General features: G+C 41.9%; 1 protein-coding gene across 1 annotated transcript; it reads right to left on the bottom strand.

The window, feature by feature from the left end:
- Positions 1–86: 86 nt before the first annotated feature.
- Positions 87–6,687, bottom strand: stub1 (STIP1 homology and U-Box containing protein 1). The gene is made up of 8 exons (XM_063893248.1): positions 6,554–6,687; positions 5,499–5,728; positions 4,854–5,052; positions 4,091–4,256; positions 3,894–3,969; positions 3,722–3,778; positions 2,786–2,902; positions 87–2,079 (listed from the first exon to the last, which is right to left on the bottom strand). Exons 2-8 carry the CDS (start codon positions 5,610–5,612, stop codon positions 1,954–1,956), a joined length of 855 nt encoding a protein of 284 aa, XP_063749318.1. The 5' UTR covers positions 5,613–5,728; positions 6,554–6,687; the 3' UTR covers positions 87–1,953.
- Between the last annotated feature and the right edge of the window lie 13,908 nt (positions 6,688–20,595).

Here is a 20,595-nt window from a genome sequence, read left to right as displayed (position 1 = left end):
GAAAAACAGAAGTGAAAAAGGTTGACTCTAAAACAGGCAAAGGAACTTCTTGTTTGCAGGAAATTACAAACTCAAAAAACAAATAGTAACTTCAACAAATGTGCCTTTATTGCAGGGCTTGTGTCACTGCTCATGTTTGTAGTACAGCAGCGATATGTTGGTATCTGTACGGATTCAGAACAACAACAAACTCAAAGTTCACGGTTTAATGGGGGCAAATGAAAACTGAACCAGGCATTTATGTTATCAACATATCTACATTTAATACAGTTTCTCAAGCTCTAGGATTTCTCAAGAAAAAGAAGAAAAAAAAAGAACCCTATTTTGTCAAGAAATAAAATCTGAGATACACAAGCTAATTATTTACACTACCTGCACCCCGCCCAACACGAACCACCGACAGGCCTTATTAACCACGGACGCACATTCGACTGAAAAATAACCTGTAAACTGATGAAATGAAAATGTGCTTTACAGAAAGGGAACCAGCACCCAAAAACGTTGTACTGAGGTAAGGATGAGAAATAGATAGTCGAACTCTTCCAGCATTTTTAACACGGGCGTTGTTACATCGACACTAGCACCTCAAACCCCTGCGTCCCACACTGGTGATTGGTTTACAGAAGCTGTTGCAACCATTAGAAGGCGCGTAACACTAACAGTTAAACGTCGAGACCACTGACACCCATCTTCCTGCCTTTGCAAAGGAAAACAAGAATCACGTCATGCTTGAAGTGAGCGTCCACGGTCATTCCAGGCAAACGGCACGAGCCAAACACAACGCACCAAGCACATTTTTGTTTGCATGAACAACACACACAGCACAGACCGTTCTTCAGAGCAGGTTTTCTCAACAGCTAATGTCCTCTATCAATATTCAAACATTTTCTATTCATATCCAGCAATGTGAAAACTTTTTTTTTGTTGTATGCAGCGGTCATTTCCGTTTCAGCATCCAGTTCAAGGCCGTTTTACATGAAGTCCTTGTATTGTCCCGATAAAAAACATTTTGAATTACTGTAGGTCGAGCCTAAACCTAAAGAGTACAGTATGCATACATTCAACTCATTTAAATTGTCTGTAATGGGGTGTGATTGATATGCTAAGAACCAAAACCAACAGTCCTCTTAAGAGTCTTGCAGTATGGTGACATGAGCAGGTATGTTTGGGGCGCCACCTGCAGGTCGAGAGGAGACTTGATTCCTCACGTCTAAATGACTATTCTTCAATTACCATCATGTGAAACTTGCATACACCTTCATGGAGAAAGGGGTTTTGGCATTTCAGGTCCCACTTTAGCAAATATACATTAAGAATTGGACAAATGCTCCAATGAGTAAGAAACACTAAAGTAAACGCCAAATACAAGGCCTATTTCTTAATGGATTTACCCACCATGTGTAATATCTTAATATTGGTGGTGTGTGTGTGTGTGTGTGTGAAACACTGGAGTGCAAATGCTGATGCTTTCCAAGGATTGTGGCACTCAGAGAAAGAGAGAGAGAGAGGCAGAGGAGGGAGGGAGCGAGAGAGAGAGACCTGAGAGTGTGGCCCCTTGTTGAGAGTAAAGAAGGGAGTCAGGCTGGAGAGAGTTGATACAGCATGACAGAAGGGAAGAGGAAGGAGGAGAGGCGGTCAAGAAGGAGCAGAATGAGATGACGGGGGTTTTGACAGGGGTTTTAAAGGGAGCAGCAGAGCCTCAGAAAGTATGAGCGGGAGTTTTACAGCAAAGATAAAATGTGTGGGGGGTAAGAGGCAAACCGAGATACGTGGCTCCCCTCTGGTAGTCCATAATGTGGTGTTTCCCACTTGTGTAAAAGTACATAATCCAGGCGACAGGGGGGGGGGCGGGGATCTGTCTTCTATAGTCTGGGGTTGTCCAGGCTTTGTGTTGAGTATGGGGAGTATGGATAGAGAGATGGGAGGTGATGGGATGGGGGAGAGGGGGTCCCTTTAGTAGTCCTCCACCCAGCCATTCTCCTGGATAAAGGCATCGATCACCTCCTTCATTGCCAGGTTTGGGATCAGCTGGTCCTGGGTCAGGGGGCTCCTGGTGACCGGGTCGAAGTGACCCACTCGCTGCACAGAGAGACGGTTATATGCTAGTGTTAGCTACGGGGGGATTCTACACCGAATACATGCAGAGAAGACGCTTTCGGGTACATCCACATCTGCAGCAAATCTGCAGCATCCTTATAGGTAAATAATAATATACTTTACTTATAGAGGTTTTCATACGAGACATAGCGCTTTTTAAAAGGATTCAAATGCAACACGTTTAAAACAATGAGGAATGAAATAAATATCTGAAGGATTCAATAAAAAGGTTTCCAGCTGTAAATCTTCACAGAGACTGCTTCTGGAAATATGTGGTGTGAATTCCCTCTTGAAATTGATTTGGTTCCTTTAAGAACTCATGACTAAATCAGTGGTCATAAAAGAAACTTGAACCACCAACTTGTGGTCGTCTGACTCCTCCAACCGGTCAACCATTTCAGTGAGAACAGATGTCACCTTCTCGTTTTATTCTTAACGATATTTATGTGAAATTGTCATAATAAGCATGTGGATTCTTGTGTTATGGTCAAAGACGTGTTTTGTGAGGTCACAGGGACCTTGGGCTTGCACTACCAAAAGGAAATCAGTTCATTCTGGAGCCCAAGCAGACACTTCTGCCAAATAAAATAAAAAACATCTGTTCAAATCGTCTTCTGAGGTAACGCATTCAAGAGAAGGCAGACGGACTGAGAACCCTAAAACATAATTCAGCTGACGAAGGTTTTACCTGTAGGTGCTCTTCAATGTCCTTGCGATCATAAGTGATCCCACTGGGTGTGATGCAGGGCTCCCTCATCAGCTCAAAGCTGATCTTCCCACACAGGTAATCAGGGATCTCCCGCTTCTGAAGGGACGACAAAACGCAGCAGGAGTCACACAAATGTAATGCTAAGAGATACGTGGATATAACATCAGAATAGCTGCCAACACTATCCTCTGAAAACACTAAACCAGTTCGGGAGTGGATGGAATATGATGTGAAAGCACCAGCTGACTAATGATATCATCAAATTGTGAAATGAAAGTAGTACATAACACGTTTATTTCCTCAGCGTTTCCCGGAGGGTAACACATAGAAGCTAATCACTCTGTTGGCCGTCAGCGCGGTATCGTTTCACCTGACAATTACATGACAACTGCCTCAGTTCAGGCAGCAACTATCCGTGGCCAAGATAATTAAACACCACAAGCCCTCGCAAACACAATAGTGATGGTAACCATAGAAACAGCTCAGGCTGGGGAAAGTACAGAACTGTCTGTCTGGAGTACAGGTGAGTTATTTTCACAGATGCAATCGCAACCAGTAATGGAGACAGATCATTTGAATGCACAGACAGGAGCAATGCAGAAAGAACGTCCCTATGATAACATCGTAACTGTAAATGCGCTCAAGTCTATTTCTCTCGTTGCTATGTCAACGATCAAAGAAGGTGGTGGGATGTAGGTGTTTACCGGTAGCAAAGATGCATTCGTGTGGGTGAATTTGATCAGCATCTATTTGTTAGCCCTGTAATGGATGATGGTGACATTATCAAGATTTTCGCTTCTAGCCCAATGCATGCTGGGATAATCTTCATTCGTTATTTTTCAGGAATACGTGGAGAACGACTGAATGAACATGCTCAATTGAAAGTTTTACACATGGATTTATTTCCATACTCACTTTTCTTTTCTCGTCCACTTGAGAGAAAAGCTCCTCCATGTCCATTAGATACTTGTCCTAAGTAGGCCACAATAACATGTTACCAAACATATCATGAATATTCAATGAGAATCTATTGATGTGTTCCATTTAAAAGCATGAAAACTGAGACAGTACAAGACATAAAACGTACATTTTTTGTTGAAATCTTGGCAATATCGCCTCCATTTTGATTGTCGTCCTGTTTCTCTTTGTATTCTTCAAGTTCTCTGCATAAATAAACAGGTTATTGGAGATCACTACTTCACCCAGACAACAATAAAGACTCATTACAGTTATTACTAATCTTCATCAAGAGAAGACACAAAGCATGCTGGATAATTCTCTCACCTTTCTTTATCGGCGAGTATGAGTTTAGTCAGGTAGGCATGAAGCTCGTTCTCCTGGTTGATACGCTTCTCCTCGATGCTATTCCAACGTTTCTTCTTTGCAATGCGCAAGGCGCTGGGAATGTCATCTCCAAAATTCAGCCTCTGTTCTTTTGCCAGGTTGTAAGCTGTGGAAAACACAAGAACAGCAACATCTGTTTACCATTCAAGTTTCTCTTTCAGCTTTATTTCCATCATCTGTTGTTCCTTTGACAACACATCAAAGATTTAGGTATACAGCTCTGGAAAAAATTAAGAGACCACTCCAAATGTTTTCCTAAATCTCAATCTCTACATGTATGGCAGCCATTCCGGTGTCTGTTGAATTCCAACACAGAGAAACGTTTTCAGTAGTTTATAGAATACAATACAAACAAACAAACATTTAACTCAAAGACAAACCTAGAAAAAGTAAAACCAGAGAAAACTGATCATGCTGAAGTGGTCTCTTAATTTTTTTCGGAGCTGTATATAAAAAATTATTATACCTTTTGCTCTGGAATATTATTATTGTATGATGACAAAGCATACTGTAAGACATCCCTGCAAACATTTGCTGTACCCATAACCTTCCTCTATAATATAGAGCAGAGCAATATAACAGTCACTAAACCTGTAACAAGGAAAAACAAGAGGAACATTGTGCAATACATGACGAGGCTGACTCTTCAAACTAAGACATGATGAAACAAAGGTTGCACCATCTTAGTGTAGTTTGCTCTGACCTTTCTGCAGGTTGCCGATGGCCTCGTCGTAGTTCTCCAGCTCCAGGTGACACTGGCCCAGGAAGAAGTGAGCTTTTACTGACTGACTGTCCAGCTCCAGTGCATGCTTGCAGTCTGCCAGAGCCTTGTCATGCTGCTGCAGCTTCACATGGCACAGAGCCCTGTTAGTGTAGTACACTGCCACCGATGGATTTCGGTTCTGGAAGATACCAGACAAATACACATGCACTTTCACATAATAGCAATGTCAGATTCAAGATTCAAAGGCTCTATTGTCATATGCACAGTAGCTGCATTGTAGTTGTCACAATGACAATCTTAAGTCCCATGCTCCTCCAAGAATGCAACACAATGTATATATGTCATAAAACAATAAAGAGTGCAAGAAGGAATAAAAAAAATAGTGCAAGATTATGTTGCAAGACCATTGTGCAAGTAATGCATGAGAATTGAATTATATACAGATAAAATACAATAAGGTTAATGTTGCAAGTGACCAAGTAAATGCAGGAGTCTATAAACATGTCAAATAGAATCACATAAATAATAATAAAATGTTTGAATAGATGCTGCAGACGGGTACCATATCATTTGAATATGTTTTAGCTAGCACGACACAAGTCCATGCTAAGGCATTACACTCACAATAGCTTTGCTGTAACATGTAGCAGCCTCCTGGTACTTGCGGCAGAGGAACAGCCGGTTCCCCTGCTCCTTTAGCTCCTGCGCGGTTGAACTCTTCTCCGGGCTGCCGGCCATCTTCTCCACCGGCTCCGCGGGGCCCGCCTCGCCCTGCTTCCCTATCCTGTTCCCCGTGTCTCCGGCTGGCTAGCTGACGGGTTCAAAAATGCCTTGTATCTCCTGGATCTCACACGCTGAGATGACAGACACACAATGCATGTGAAGTGTGAAGTCAACATTCGCGGTGTGTGTGTGTGCGTGTGTGTGTGACACTCACTGCAACGCACCTGCAATGCGCGTGTTGGGGCGAATTAGGTGCAGTCAGTATTTGATGCCACCCAGAAAAGGCATGTGTTTAATTCGCTGACTGTGCACGCAAAAATGACAGCGAAGTGGCTGGACTGCCATCGAATTAACTATTCATGTGAAGGACGTCCGTGGTGACTAAATGAGAAGCAGAGCTAGCAAAATATTAAAGACTCACCTGCCTTTAGTGCAAGGCTGCTGCACTGTAACGTTACACCACTGCTACAGAACGGTAGTAAGATGTTGTAAATAAATAAATAGGGTTAACGTTTGGCCCACTTACATTTGAGATACATGTGTTGCAGAAGCAATCATACAAACAGAGTGACAATGTTGTTAAATTGAGTTGACAGCGAACAAGAGATCGGTGCTTAGCTTAATATTAGCTTGTTAGCTTTGTTAGCCTAGTGAGCTATGTTGTCGATTTTACGTCAAGCGTTTTTCCACTCAGTGGACCGTTCTGTCTACGCAGCTTTATTATCTTCAGTAACACAATTAATCGCAAGCAGGCTGGAATATGTGTATTACAGGCCTGAAAAAGCCATATTAGCATTTATCTTACGTTCACATCAAAGCCTCAAAGCAACCTGAGAAAAGAGAAATATGCTAACCTAATGCTAGGTTAGCTTGTTTGCTAAACAGCCTTTTACCTTCTATCTATGCTATTTCAAAGTTAGTGGTCCACTCTGAGAATCGCAGTTTACACTCCTTACCTTGTAGAAGGAATTTCCTATCCAGCTGAAACCTATTTTAAATGATTTGATAGCTTTATCGATATGTTTTCTCCCATACGAGCTGTCATGACAGGTTGTTGTTATGCTGACGTCAAGCGCTTACGCGAAGTCGACGGAAGCCGAAAGGGAGGTTTTATCTCAAAGCAAACTGCTGCCTACCACCTGGAATAATATCTATTTTCATAAGAAAATGAGTGAGGATACAAGTAATTACAGTGTCATCGATTGAGCATTGAATGCAGAGAAAGTGCTTTGTAAGAAAATATTTGTATTTAACGATGTGATAAACTAGAAAGAGAGAAAATACTAATTTAATCTGCTTTAACAGAAAGCAACTCAATACACCAGTAGATGGCGCTCTATAATCAGAGTTTTATCAAAGCATAGCTGGATGGATGGATGGCTGGATGGATGGGTGGATGGATGGATGGATGGATGGATGCGCGGGTGGACACAGACAGACAGACAGACAGACAGACAGACAGACAGACAGACAGACAGACAGACAGACAGACAGACAGACAGACAGACAGACAGACAGACAGACAGACAGACGTATAGACGTATAGACGTATAGATGGATAGACGGCAGTCAAATTAGAGGTCACTGATTGACTAAAATTGTGATTCCCAATAAGTAAGGATAATGTGCAACAATATCAAATATATTTGATCTCAGAGATATGACTTCATTCCCGCCTAAACTCCAACAATTCCTGACAATGGTCTATTCATTGGTACGAGGCAGATTATGATCAAGAATTTTGTATATATTATCAGGGCGATCCCACCCACGGAGTGATTCACCCACACACGGATCCATATATGACCCTTTTAGACCTTTATAAAGAGAAGAACATTCAAGTTTAGCCATAGAGGAATTAGCAGGGCTGTGGCTGTGGACGGGGTCACTTTCATCCAGGCCCGTTGGGTCTCTGTGAAGGCTCTGCACAGAGATCAATGTGTGAAGATTAAGGCACATCCCCTGAGCAAACACACTGATAAATGTGTGAAGGGGGCCGTTGAGCAGTGCAGTGTGGCCCCAGCTGTGTTTACCTATCTCCACCAGTCGGGTCCCCTGATCCCCCAGAACACCCAGCTACTCAGCCAGCCCCCGGCCCCAATATCTGTAAAAGTGGGGCTTTAGACCAGAGACTGACTTGCAAGATTAGATTCAGAGATGTGAAACTGTTATCAGAGACACAAATAATTACTGAGCGCTCATTGAATTACATACAATCAGTTTCCCCTTTATACTTAAATTGTGTTGCCTTTATCTAATTATGATTAGATAACATAAGATACATCTGTATTGATCCTCAGAGGGGCAATTTAGGAAAAAGGGACAAGATGAGCAATTACAAACAAATATCGGGGTCACAAAATAAAAAGCTTTCCCTCATTGAGATACATGTGGTGGATAAAGTGTTAGAAAGACCCATAAGGTAGTATTTATTTTAGTTTAGGCAAGAACTAGAAACCAAATGAAGTGTTTGATACGTCTTAATTCTGACAATTGTGTAAGTCATTTTTAGCAGATAAAAATCATGCAAGACTAACTTGAGCAATACATGTGCTGGTATCTTTGCCGCAGCAAAAACACCTGAAATCAAAGCTGACCATTTAAAAGTTTGACTGCAGCACGATGATTGGCTGCTTGAGATTGAGGTGAAAATGTAATTGGTTAAAGAGAACGCCCCTGATGAGCTGATTATATGCAGCTGCGGAGTGAATGAATGTATACCCAGACTCCCTGAAAGAACCTGCGCTGAGCTTCATTTCATTTTATTCAAATTCCTGCTCTGTGTGCTCCCAAAGCCACAGGCACTGACATGCTTTCTCCTGTTACAGTATATGTTAAATGTGTTCAGTGCCCAAAATATATTTATCCTGACTTCCATCAGTGCATTTGTTCACTATATGAACAAGTTCTATGATTAACAAAACTATCCAACAAAATATTGTGCCATAGCAGAAGCTGGGACTCGTTGGAGGGTAAGGTGACTGTTTTTAAACTGAACAGGAACTCCACATTGTGATGGTCCATGTTTGAAGTGCTCATTGCTTACATTTAAACTCGCCAGCTTTCTGCACACGCCTCCTGTCCAACATCCCAACCGCCATCCTCTGCCCCCCCTCCACCAACTGATGCCCATTGCACCAGCTGGCGTAGCCTCCAGTCACCTTGGCAACAACACCAGGAAGTTGCCCGGCTCCTCTGGCACAGTTGAAAAGCAGCCACTTCCTGATTGATTCTGGTCTTTTCTTTCTGCCTGTGTAGTCGTTTTCCCATTTGGCAGTGGTCTCCGCCATTCAGCGCCAACAAGTCTGAAAAGAGAAAAAGGGTGAACACACTCTCCTTGGCGTTAAGGGAAACCTCAGGTTCAAATGGGTAAAACAAAAGCAGTGTTTATCCACAATGGTGGCCCTTTGTTTGGTGGGTTTGCTCGTTTTGGGAAGGGGAAAGGCTCATAGACTTAATGCAGTTTGCTCAAGTGGGTCTGAATGCAACATGTACACAAAAGTTAAAGAATAGTTTCACTGTCTCAACTGAAAGAAAATGGAGATGCAGGAAATTATTGTTTCTATTTGTGCCTCATTTGATCAAACAGCTTAATGAAGGGAAGGTCGCCGGTGCATTTTGATTATCGGATTCAAAAGTGTGCTTATATTGTCATTCTGTCAGAATAAATCTTTTACATCACTGTTTATCAGTTATTAATATAAAATACAAACAAATACGCCTGCCAAGAAACTCTGTAATCAACCGTCCCACTGCGACATCAAAGGAAACACAAAGCCCACCTGTCAATCACAACCTCCCTCTTTACATTCACTTAGTTATCCCTTTAATTAACTCTTGTGCCAAAACACAGACACAACATCTGCATGCACCATCTTTCCAAGTAAAAGTGTTCAAAATGTCTATGTCTGAAGTTAGAGTTAACTTTTAGAAAAAGAAGATGGACCTTTATTAATCATACGCACACAGTTGTATATTCACCTACAATTCACACACAGTGTTGCGACGATAGGAACCACAGCGGAGAGGCAGCCAGTCTAGCCAGCGCCAGGGAGCAGTTGCGTGTTCGGTGCCTTGCTCAAGGGCACCTTGGCAGTGATCTGGCTCCTCTCCAGTATCAGATCACGCTCCGTGTTCCTTGTTCCGACCGGGACGTGAACCGGCGACCCTTCAGTCCAAATCCCTACAGATTAGACCACTGCCGCCCCAAAAGGAGCATTATTGGGTGTGAACGGGGATTTAAGGATGTGTTTATTTGGTAGAATATTTTTCATTTACAAATCAAAGTTTCCTTGGAATGAAAAACTAGGGATTTTCTCACAGGTTTTCCAATATGAATTGCTTTAGATCTCCATATTTCAATGTTCATTACAAAAGTTTACTCCTTGAGATCTCGCATTTGTTTTGCGACATTATTTTTGTTGAGTTTTATCTTCTATTTTGAGATGCTTACATTGTATTATTGTTTATTTTCTACTCTTCTTTTAATGCTAATTATGTGCAATACTTTGTTTTACATGTGGCTGCAATGAAAAGAAGTCCCAATTTGGGATCAATAAAGTATGTCGTATCTTATTTCTGTCTCTAACATATGCTCCAAAAAGTGCACAGATAAGTAACTGTAGTCCCTCATTGGTTAAAACTGTTTGGTAATGATTTATAGAGAACAACTGACTTTGCAAATGTGTCTTTATGCGTGCATGCTTTAACTCGAACCACTGGCGGCCAAAGCTCACACCTTAGGTTAAGAGTTAAATGAGGGATATCCTTATGCTAACCCAGAGGCAAGTAAGAAAAAGCCCAGAGATACCCACAGGTCAAAGGTCAGCCACACACCTCTGCACCCCTGATTAAGCTTCCTGACAAAGGGAGGGGGTGGAATAACTCATCTAATTCAGAATGTGCACACACAACCAGGGAGCTAACAAAATGTGGATTGTTAAGGAGAGTTGAATCTCCGCTGCAAAGAGGGAGCTAGGATTTTAAGATGCAAATGAGCAAAAAAACATGCAAAGAATGAAAGGATTTAATGAAATGTTGTACCCTGCAATAAAACAAATTGCAGATGAGCATTGAGTTGACATGCAGTAGTAGTAGACACATTTACTTTTAATCACACGTTTGAAAATGATCTTATGTGTGTGTTTTGAGACCTAAAAATGGAAGCTTGAGTAAACTGAAACCAAAGCGTTTGTTGATAAAACTTGCAGTGTTAGTCCAAAAATCTTTTACACCCTGGGGGGTTGACAGCACACTGCATCTCAAAACACACACACATCATGGATTGATGTGTGGCGGCTGGGGGTGGAGGCGGCTGCTGAGTAGCTTGTATAAGTGGCGGGGGAGAAGTTTTACAAAAGAGTTTTTGGAGGGAAATCAAAACTCTTGAGCCTAAGCAATTCAGGGGATGAAGAGGGAACACCATCCTCTCCTCCTCCAATTCGGTGCATTTCTATATAAGTTAACGATTAATATAACTAACGACTACCTCCAGGTGGAAACAATATTTGTTTACCGATTGTTATTAATTGCAGGCTGCAAAAAACAAGATTGAGTTCTTTAAATTATAATGAGCTTTGTTTAAGCTATGTCCCATCACATTATCAATACAAAAGCAATTGTTCTGAGCTCATGAAATTCAGCAGTGAGGACTAATCAGTGGGTTTTTCACTTAAAAGATCCATGGGTGTCTTCACAGGGGTGAGCACAGCCAGCAGGGGCACCAAGGAGTGAGTAACTTCACCTCCCATCCCCCTGTCCTCACTGCCACTCCCCACCGTAACTCTCTGAATGTCCCCTTAGGTCATGCTCTCCAGGGTCACCAAACCCCACCCTGCACCAACCCCCACCCCACAACACAATCCAAAGGAGCTAAGGCAGACATAATGAGCTATGGGCTAATTGTGAGTGAGTGTGTGTGTGTGTGTGTGTGTGTGTGTGTGTGTGTGTGTGTGTGTGTGTGTGTGTGTGTGTGTGTGTGTGTGTGTGTGTGTGTGTGTGTGTGTGTGTGTGTGTGTGTGTGTGTGTGTGTGTGTGTGTGTGTGTTTGTGATGGCCAGACAGAGGTTTGCTTTGGGGGGTGGTGCATTTTTGTGTGTGTGTGTGTGGGGGGGATCTTGCACAGTCCTTCAGGGCAGCTCAGGAAAAGGCTAGCGTTGACTGACAGCTCTTTGGAAAAGACTTTCAGAGGAGTCAGACATGCAAGGACACATCTATAGTGACACACAGTCACACACACACTTTACTATGAAACCTATGCTCTCCATAGCCTACAGTTATAAGCTCTGTAGCATAAAGTGTCATATATGGTATATGTTTCAATATTATTTAACTTCACCACGTATGGACGTTATGCTTCCTGTTCTTTTTTTGTTTATCAGCACAACAAAAAGCACGAGCAAAGGAAAGGCTGAGGACATTTTGGAGCTGATCTGAATCACAAAGTGCACACATGCAATCCTTTTCTTCCATGGTCTGCTACCGCTTCTCTTTTGTTTTATTATTTAGGATATTTTTTAAACCAAAATTAAAAAAATATGCTCGTCCAGTTTAGTTGGTTATTCACTTGAAATCATGAAAGCAACCAGTTGACTTGCATCCACGTCCATTTCAAATCAACTCTGATAAACTTTGACACTCAAATTCGATCTATTGAACCATATTGATAGTGCTGACAGAAACTCAGACAGTGAAAGAGAACTAAGAGATACCATTAGCTGATAGTTAGCAAGTCTAGTAGTGATGTTTATCTACTCTGTGGAGTGTGCTTGGATGGGATTCTGAAAACCAGTAGATCAAAACGGTACAACTTCTGCTGGTCACAACAAATGGGGTTGATGTGTACACATTTTAATGAGGAAATGACTGGAAAAAACTTGAATATTCTCAGACAGCGTGCTATTTGTTAGCTTGCCAGCTACAATAGTTCACTAGCTATAAGCTTGCATTCATGTGCAAAAACATCCTTAGGTTGGAGCTATGTATGAATGTGTGTTCTCATGTGTGTGTCTATGTGCATGTGTATAGAGAGGAAAACTATGTGTGTGTGCAATCATGCTTAAGTGTGCATGCATGAATGAATATGTGGCAATTCAGCACTGTCTGCAATGCTCTAGTTATTCAGCAATTTGTTTTCCCTTTCTCCCTCGTCTGCACTTCTCTGAAGGACATAGATAGCTTATAGTTATCAATTTAGTTATGTTGAGCTACTTTGTGGAGTCTGCCTGGATGGGGCGTCCCACACATGCACAGTTGATTGAAACACTACCACTTTTAATCCAACTAATTCGAGGGATGTGTAGGCCTACACACTTTGATGAGGAAATGACTGGAAACAACTTGAATATTTGTGGCTAGCGGGCCATTTGTTAACTTAGCTACAATCACTCATGAGCTAGCCTTGCCTTCAATGTATTATGGAGAACGATATTAAATGGGAAGCGGCACAGTCCAATGATAGTACGTTTACGAAGGTTCCCTCAGCTTCTCTGGTTATTGGACCTATAGGACCTTTTGGATTATGAGGATTCTTTATTTTGAACTATAACAGTATGAAATATGACTATACTTTTCTTGAACATGTTTTGGAGACATTTTATTTCCCTCCCTTCCTCTTCAGTACATACCAAGGTTGGCGTCCCTCTAAAGTTGTGTCCGTTTCTATCGCCTGAATAGAACAAAAACTTGTGTCTTTACTCTTCCCGCAACAATCCAGCTATTTGTTGTCATGTAAAGTTGCTGAAAGCAGCTTTTCTTGATCTTAGAAGTGTGTAGTCGGCAGATCCCAAATTGGACGGTAATCAGATCAGTGCGAGGAGTTTGACAAATGACCAATGACAAGCACTGGACCCTGGAGGATGGGAGGGGTTGCAAGGGGTCGAGGCTGGGGGTCAGAGGTTGGCTTTTCAAAATCGCTCAATCGAAGGGCAATTGAATCCCATCTTTGTGTGATTTCTCAGTGAAATGCCGTGGCTCCATCAAACGCCCCCTATCTATGCACTAATACGCCAAGTAAACGCTATGTCCTGGGCTCCACTGGTGCATATTTTGTTGGAGGCCGATGCAATATCGTCACCCCTAAATTATGTGCAATCAGTGGAGGAGTTTGCATCCCCCTGGTTGTTGCAAATAGCTGAAATGGAGTAATGTGGATTGTTTGAGGCCCTCTTCAGGAAAGAAAACGATGTATAATTAAGTTTATAAGTCTTAAAGTCATGCATACTGTGTAATAACATAAGGACAATTTTGGGTTGTGTATTGGTCCCCTTAAATCTATTTCTTATGTTAGAATTTGGTGAAATGCTTTTATTTTTCTCCCACTCAGAACTAAATCTACAAACAAAATCTTCTCTAAATCCAACTATTCTCTGATAATTTCGTGAAAGTGCCTGCAAAGGAACTCCAACATGAATGAGAAAGGCTTTGTGATCCAATTTTTTTTTTTGTAGCTCTTCAATGTGTGTTATCTCATGTGTAAAGTATGTCGTCTCTGGGGCGTCCTGTCTCTAGCTTTGTTTTCTTACGCCTGCCGTCCAAATTTCCATCACAAACATCTCACCCTGTATGACCCTTTGCTTTCTGTCTGTGGAGAGGCCCTGATTAGCCTGCATGCATGTGCAGATCCGGCCCCGAAATCCTTAAGTTGGAGCTATGTATGAATGCGTCTTCTCGTGTGTGCGTCTGCGTGCAAGTGTATAGAAAGGAAAAGTGTGTGTGTGCAGTCGTGCATGTGTGTGTGCATGCATGAATGTGTGTGGCAAATTCAACACTGTCTGCAATGCTCTAGTTACTCAGCAAGTTTCTTTCCTCTCTTCCCTCGTCTGCAACTCTCCGCAGGACGACACAGTTCACTGCAGAAAAGCTCTATTGAAAAGTCGGAGGACAGACTCCGTTTTGTCTCTTCTCTTCTCCCCCATTATTTCAGCTTCCTCCATTCATCCGTCGTGGGTCAGATGAGGAAAATGAAGCCAAATAACCACTTGGAGTTATGAGATAAATATTTATCGCCTCTGGTATGCCTTGCAGATTTTCTAATATCCTCAAATCAGATAAACAGGAGACACTTAAACTAAACCAAAGCGTGTTTAAAATGTAAGTGGATTAAACATAAATATCGCAATGTTTTCCCCTTAATTGAATTTGTGTGATTAAAGCAAACCTCATTAAAATCAAACCTCTAGAAAACAACCTTAAAGTGAAGAAAACCGCCCAAAAACCCACCTGTTGTGTGCATTCAAATCCACCTGTTATAATGACAACATGCAGCCTTGCACACCCCGAGGGAGAGGTGATATGATACCCCTGAAGAAAGAGGTGTGTGTTTGTGTTAGAGAAGTTGGGGGTTGGGGGTTTACTTAATTTTGGCGGTCCCCTCAAGGGTTTTCCCCCCCCCAACAATAGTTACCTCATTTGCAACAGATGCATAGGTTTTTAACAGACAGGTTCCATTGATGAGCCAGAGGACACTGAAGTGCAGGTGCTGAGAGAGAAAATGGGGGGGGGCAGCTCGTGTGCGGCGGTATTTTAAAAAAAAGAAAGAAGAAGAGACGAAAATGACTTCAAAAAGAGTTCAGGGACGAGCTGCAGGTCACCCAGGAGTCTGAATGGAGTCGGTGAAAGATGGGGGGAGATAAAAGACTCTCTGGATTCAGATTTGGCGTGCAATTATGGCCCCTATTCAGAGATTTTAATTGTCATCTGGGGGCTGAAATGTGAAGGTTGTTGGATTAAGCCCTGTGGAGTGATCTCTTAATCGTTTCTTATCCTTACACTCATTTAAAGCCTCAATCCTGTTCACATTGTCACACTTCGATCATGCTCTTTCCTTTTATTTGTAACACACAAATGATTGCAAGCTGTCTAAAAAAGCCCTGGGGAAAAGTGCATTAAACTTTATTGAATGGGGGTAAAGGTAAAGCTAAGCTCAATCTTTGGTTACTAACTTCCCTGTCTCCAGCTTTGAAACCACGACACATAATTCATTTTATTACGTGAAACTTAATACCTCGAGGCGACGTCAAGTGTAATTCTGACCAACGGCCGGATTTCAAACCTCAGGAACAGCTGCACCTGTTAAGCTCAGTATTATTCCTATGATGAGATGTGACATGCGATAGGTAAATATGTAATCTTATCAGCCTCATTATTCTGCTGAGTGAGCAGGGGGGGCAGTGGAGGGTTTTTTAGGAGGAACAGGGAGGTTTTTGTGCATGGGGAGATAGCCGAGGGGGTCAGAGTATTGGCATGTGTCTATTGTCTGAGCAGGCCATTGTATAGGGGGGGGGGGTTTAAAGTTTAAAGTCTCTATGTGTGTGTGTGTGTGTGTGTGTGTGTGTGTGTGTGTGTGTGTGTGTGTGTGTGTGTGTGTGTGTGTGTGTGTGGGTGTGTGTGTGTAAGCTAATTATATTCTGCACAGCCAAGGATGACCTAGCCTGGCCAAACTTAATTCACTGAGCAGGATGCAGTAGAGGAGGAGGAGGAGGAGGAGGAGGAGGAGGAGGAGGAGGAGGAGGAGATCAGTTAGTCAGGCAGCAAAAACAAAACTGACCATCCATTCTTTTTAGTTTGTTGTGATGTGTCTGATTGTTTTTAGAGAAACAAGAAAGATATGATGATATATTATTAATAAGGTTTAGCTTTTTTGATCAATTTCACCATAGAATTTTACAAAAAAGTGTCTACAGTATATGAGATAATTGGTGGTGTAATGCCAACATTTGTGAACACAGAATGATGAAGATGTATCAGAGCTAGTCACATATGTCTATTTTGTGTGGCTGTATTATAGGAGAAGCTTTTATTGAAAATAGTCTTTCAATGAGAGTGGGTTCGACAGGGTCTGTGTGAATGCTGACTTCTAAATGTGAAGCACTTGGAGTGGTAAAGACTGGATAAAGCGCTATACAAATACAGTCAATCCACCTTTTACCATATCTTTCCTCATATATTTGATATGAATCTGCAGCCAAAATGTGGAAAGCTTGATTTAGAATAACAACTGAACTGGCCGAGATATTCGGGGTGCTAGCTTAAGCTTTATATTCACCGCCTAAATATCAGAGTGGTCTCTAACTACTTGTTTTATTCCTAAAAAATCAAACATAAATCAACGTTATTTACCAAAATGTCAAATTATTCCTGAAATACTTTCCTCTGATATTGAAATGTATTCAAGTGTGTATTTTTAAGTCTGTTAAACAAATCTCCTGAAATATTTCAAAAATACACCAAATTAGTATATCAGAACTTTTAATACCAGGAGGAAACTATACTTATGAAATGCTTTAGTGAAGCAATGTCTCAAATATAAACCAAATGTCCAGAGGTGAAGGAGACGTAGTTCCAGTGTATAACCCGTTTTAAGGATCAGATGTTTGACAGGAGACCACCCTGTTTTCTGCATAACTGATGTCGACTGATGGTGAGCACGCAATCCATCACATCAGAAGTTTAATGGTCATCTGAATTAAACGCTCCACAGCATCGGGTATGAAAAGTCAACAGCAATGCGTCTTGACCGCCAAAAATTATGCATCAGACTTGACCGCCAAAATACATCCCCTTTGTATTCTTGACCATTGTATCTAGATAAGGGTATTCAAATGTGGATGTGGTCGAGAGGGACAACATCTGTCTTCCCTGTGGACATATGTAAAACACTTTACCTATTGTCAATTTTGGAGGGATCCTGCTTCTTGCTAAGTTTCCCTCCGAAATGGATTCAGCCAATTAGGAGTAGTTTTGGGGGTAGGGGCGCAGGCCCCAAGACAGACAGCAGTGAACCTCTGTCTGACCCCCAGCTGGGCTCCAACAACACTGCTTATCAAACTCACCAGGCCTAAATCATCACTATAGCACCACTGGGATGCTGATTATATTACTCTAATCTGGATTCCAAATAATGAGATTGGGAGACGCTCGCTTAATTGCAGCTAATGAGCGTCATAAATGTGGAGTGAAGGGGGGTGGACATCCAGTCCTCTAAAGGCTGACGACTTAAGGGGGTTTCCCTCCAAAAAGAAGGCAGGCAAACCCTTTCACAGACCTGATTTTGCAAATAAATACGAAAAGCTACCACACACACTGCCCCGCTCTAATGAGGGAAATACAGCATCTATAAAGGGCTATGGCACATGCTTGCTTCAATCTGGCTACAATCAAGAGCTGCGGCAGGGAATGCAAATGCTTTGTAGTCTAAATTTACCCTCAAACCTCACCGTACCGCAGGAAACTTCCTGTGCATTCTGCGGCCGCTGTCAATGTGTTTTCATTGGCCTTTTTTCCTTCCTAGCTGGTGCTCGCAATAAAGCACTGACTGCCAAATGTAAAGTCCTCTTGAGTTAGCACTGGAGACATTGTGTGAAGAACCACTTAAAAGGAGTCTGGTCTGTTTACCCTCCAGCTAAACTATTCACTTGTGTGCTTTTCAACAGTGAGGAATGTGAGAATCAACGCGACGGACATGACAGTTGTCTGCAGTGTTGACGCTGTGTGAAGGCAGTTCAATGACACTAACATCATCTGCTTACACTAAAGATAAGGGACTGGATCTAGCCTCTTTGTCAAGATAGGCAGACAATAATTATTAGGTTTTAAGGACAGCCAATTTCACTTTCAAAGGAAAGCAATGCAGAAGAGCTGCGGGGTTCAGAAACAGTGACTGATCATTTTCTTAAGGAGACAGAAAAGCTAAACGGTAAATTAGAAGTCAACAGATGTTTCTGGAGAAGTTAGTTGGCAGCGATATTGCTGTGAGGGTTACTGGTAGCTTGATCTTTCCGCTATTTTAATCAGCACTTCAAGCTGCAAAGCTAAACAATTTCAGGGTTGAATCACACCAGACTTTGACTCCATTTAAGAACATGCAAACAGTTGGGGAAAGTTCTCTTTTAAAAAAAGAAAAACAACGGCAGTAAGAATCTTAAATCTAAATGCTTAATAAACTCATTATATCAACATACAGAAAACTGCACCGTGGGTGATTTATTTAGACCTTTAATACTGATTTATATCTGCATTTACTCGCCTTCAAATTTTTGAGCTCCAGTCAGGATTGGTTAATGTGTTTTTTAAATGGATAATGCACAAGTCGTCATTTTGACTAAAAGGTATATTAAATATAGCAAAAACTGATCAAATGAGACAACCCCCAAACTTAAAGAGTCACAAGTCAGGGAGAACTTCCTGATTTGGGACACAATAGATGAAGGGATCCATTTAAGACACCTGCGGTCTCTTCCCTCCATTTCTGCTAATGAAAAGTCCCCAGGGCACCCAGCTGTGACCTCTGACCCCAGACACTATAATTAGGTTATATCTGGAGCTGCTGAATGCAAAAAAGTGCAACCAAAATGTGTGCTTTAAAGAATATTTAGAGGAACATCTTCAAAGTGCATTTTAAAGATGAATTTGTGAAAAAGAGGAATGGTGTGAGACATCGCTGCAGAAAATGTGAAAACTGAGACTCGATCCCAGCTGCCACAAACAAACCTCTTGTGGTTTGTGAAGATAACACGCAATGATTCAACTTGCGCAAAAGTTATTTGAGATCCCGATGGAGAAGATAAAAGCACACAAGGGCCGTATAAGAGTATTGAGTCAGTGAAGCTAAGTGATCTATTACATGTTTAGAAAAGCGTTTAGGGAGCATTCTCAGGGTGTCTCTGCGCACTTCCAGCTGCGTTTGCTATCAACCCTTTCTGACACTGTTTATCTGGTATAGGGCCCTGTTGTATTCAGTTTCCCACTGGGCTTTACACTAACACACACTCACACACACACATATACGGTCACACAAACCGACATGAGAGGCACAAAGAGAAATTTACTGTCATACAAACAAACACACACACAATCGGGATCCTGAGAAAGTGCAATGAGAGAGCAGGTGTCAGTTTTCACATGCGGCTCTCATGGGGGCTCGGAGGGTAAATATCAGCACAAGTTTTTCCGAGCTCCTCCTATAGCATCGGTTCTTCTCACAGACGCTGACCAAAGACAGACCGGGACTCCTTTACCTGCATGGAGAGCTGGGAAACATCGGATTTACGGCTCTCACTGACTCAGCACAACACAAAACTCCATTACAGTGTGGGAATGTGCTAAAACAGCCTCTTTAACCACATGCATACTTTAAAAATAGGGCAAAAACGTTGACTTCCTGTACAAAATATCCATCACTTTTAGTTTTTTCAAGGTAATACACTTTATGAGCCAGCTTCCCTTTAAATGTACATCATTTGAATAAGGAATTATAGTTGTAAGGTGACAAAATCCACATGCTTGGGCTACATTTTGTGTACAGAAATGATCCAAGTACTGTATTTGCCTTTCAGATTGATCTAAATACCCAAATCCAGCAAGAGTATTTTTTTATGTGACTCTTTCTGTATTCTGGCATTCAGGATATTAATATGAACCCTCAAATAAATGTAAAAAACCACCACATAAAACATTATTTTCCATTGCTGTCATCAAGCTAACCAGGAAAAATGCAAGACGCAGCAAATCCAGAGGCGAGATAGAAGGGGATATTTTCTGTGACCGTGAACGTCGGCTGATTGTCAGAGTGTCCTGACAAGCTCTTAGATCTCATTACCAGCAGATAGATGACTCTGTGCAGGAAAACAAACAGCGGCCATGTCAGATCAACCAGATTAGCAGCGAGGTGCCATGGGAAGCTGCTGAAAAGTCTGGGAACGAGGACAACTCCTCAACTCCGATCAGCTCAGGAGTTTTTAGACGAGACAGTTAGTATGTGGAACCATCAGCCTAGGATCTAATGCAGCACATTTCATATAAAGGATGTGTTCAATCCCTTTATGATCACCTAATGATGTTTGATCCTACAACAGGATTTGATTTCTAGATATCAGGTTCAGTTTTGGTCGTTTCTAGTGAGGAAAAAGTACATTTTTATTTTCATAAAACTCAAAACATGCTTTAGTGCAGGGGTGCCCAACCAGAAGCTTGACTAGAGCGAGTGGATACTCCCATGGCGG

This window comes from Eleginops maclovinus, chromosome 10 (genome assembly GCF_036324505.1).
Source record: "Eleginops maclovinus isolate JMC-PN-2008 ecotype Puerto Natales chromosome 10, JC_Emac_rtc_rv5, whole genome shotgun sequence".
In the NCBI taxonomy this organism is placed as follows: Eukaryota; Metazoa; Chordata; class Actinopteri; order Perciformes; family Eleginopidae; genus Eleginops; species Eleginops maclovinus.
The sequence above is the reverse complement of the archived record's forward strand: the minus strand, read 5'-3'. Positions and strand labels throughout refer to the sequence as shown.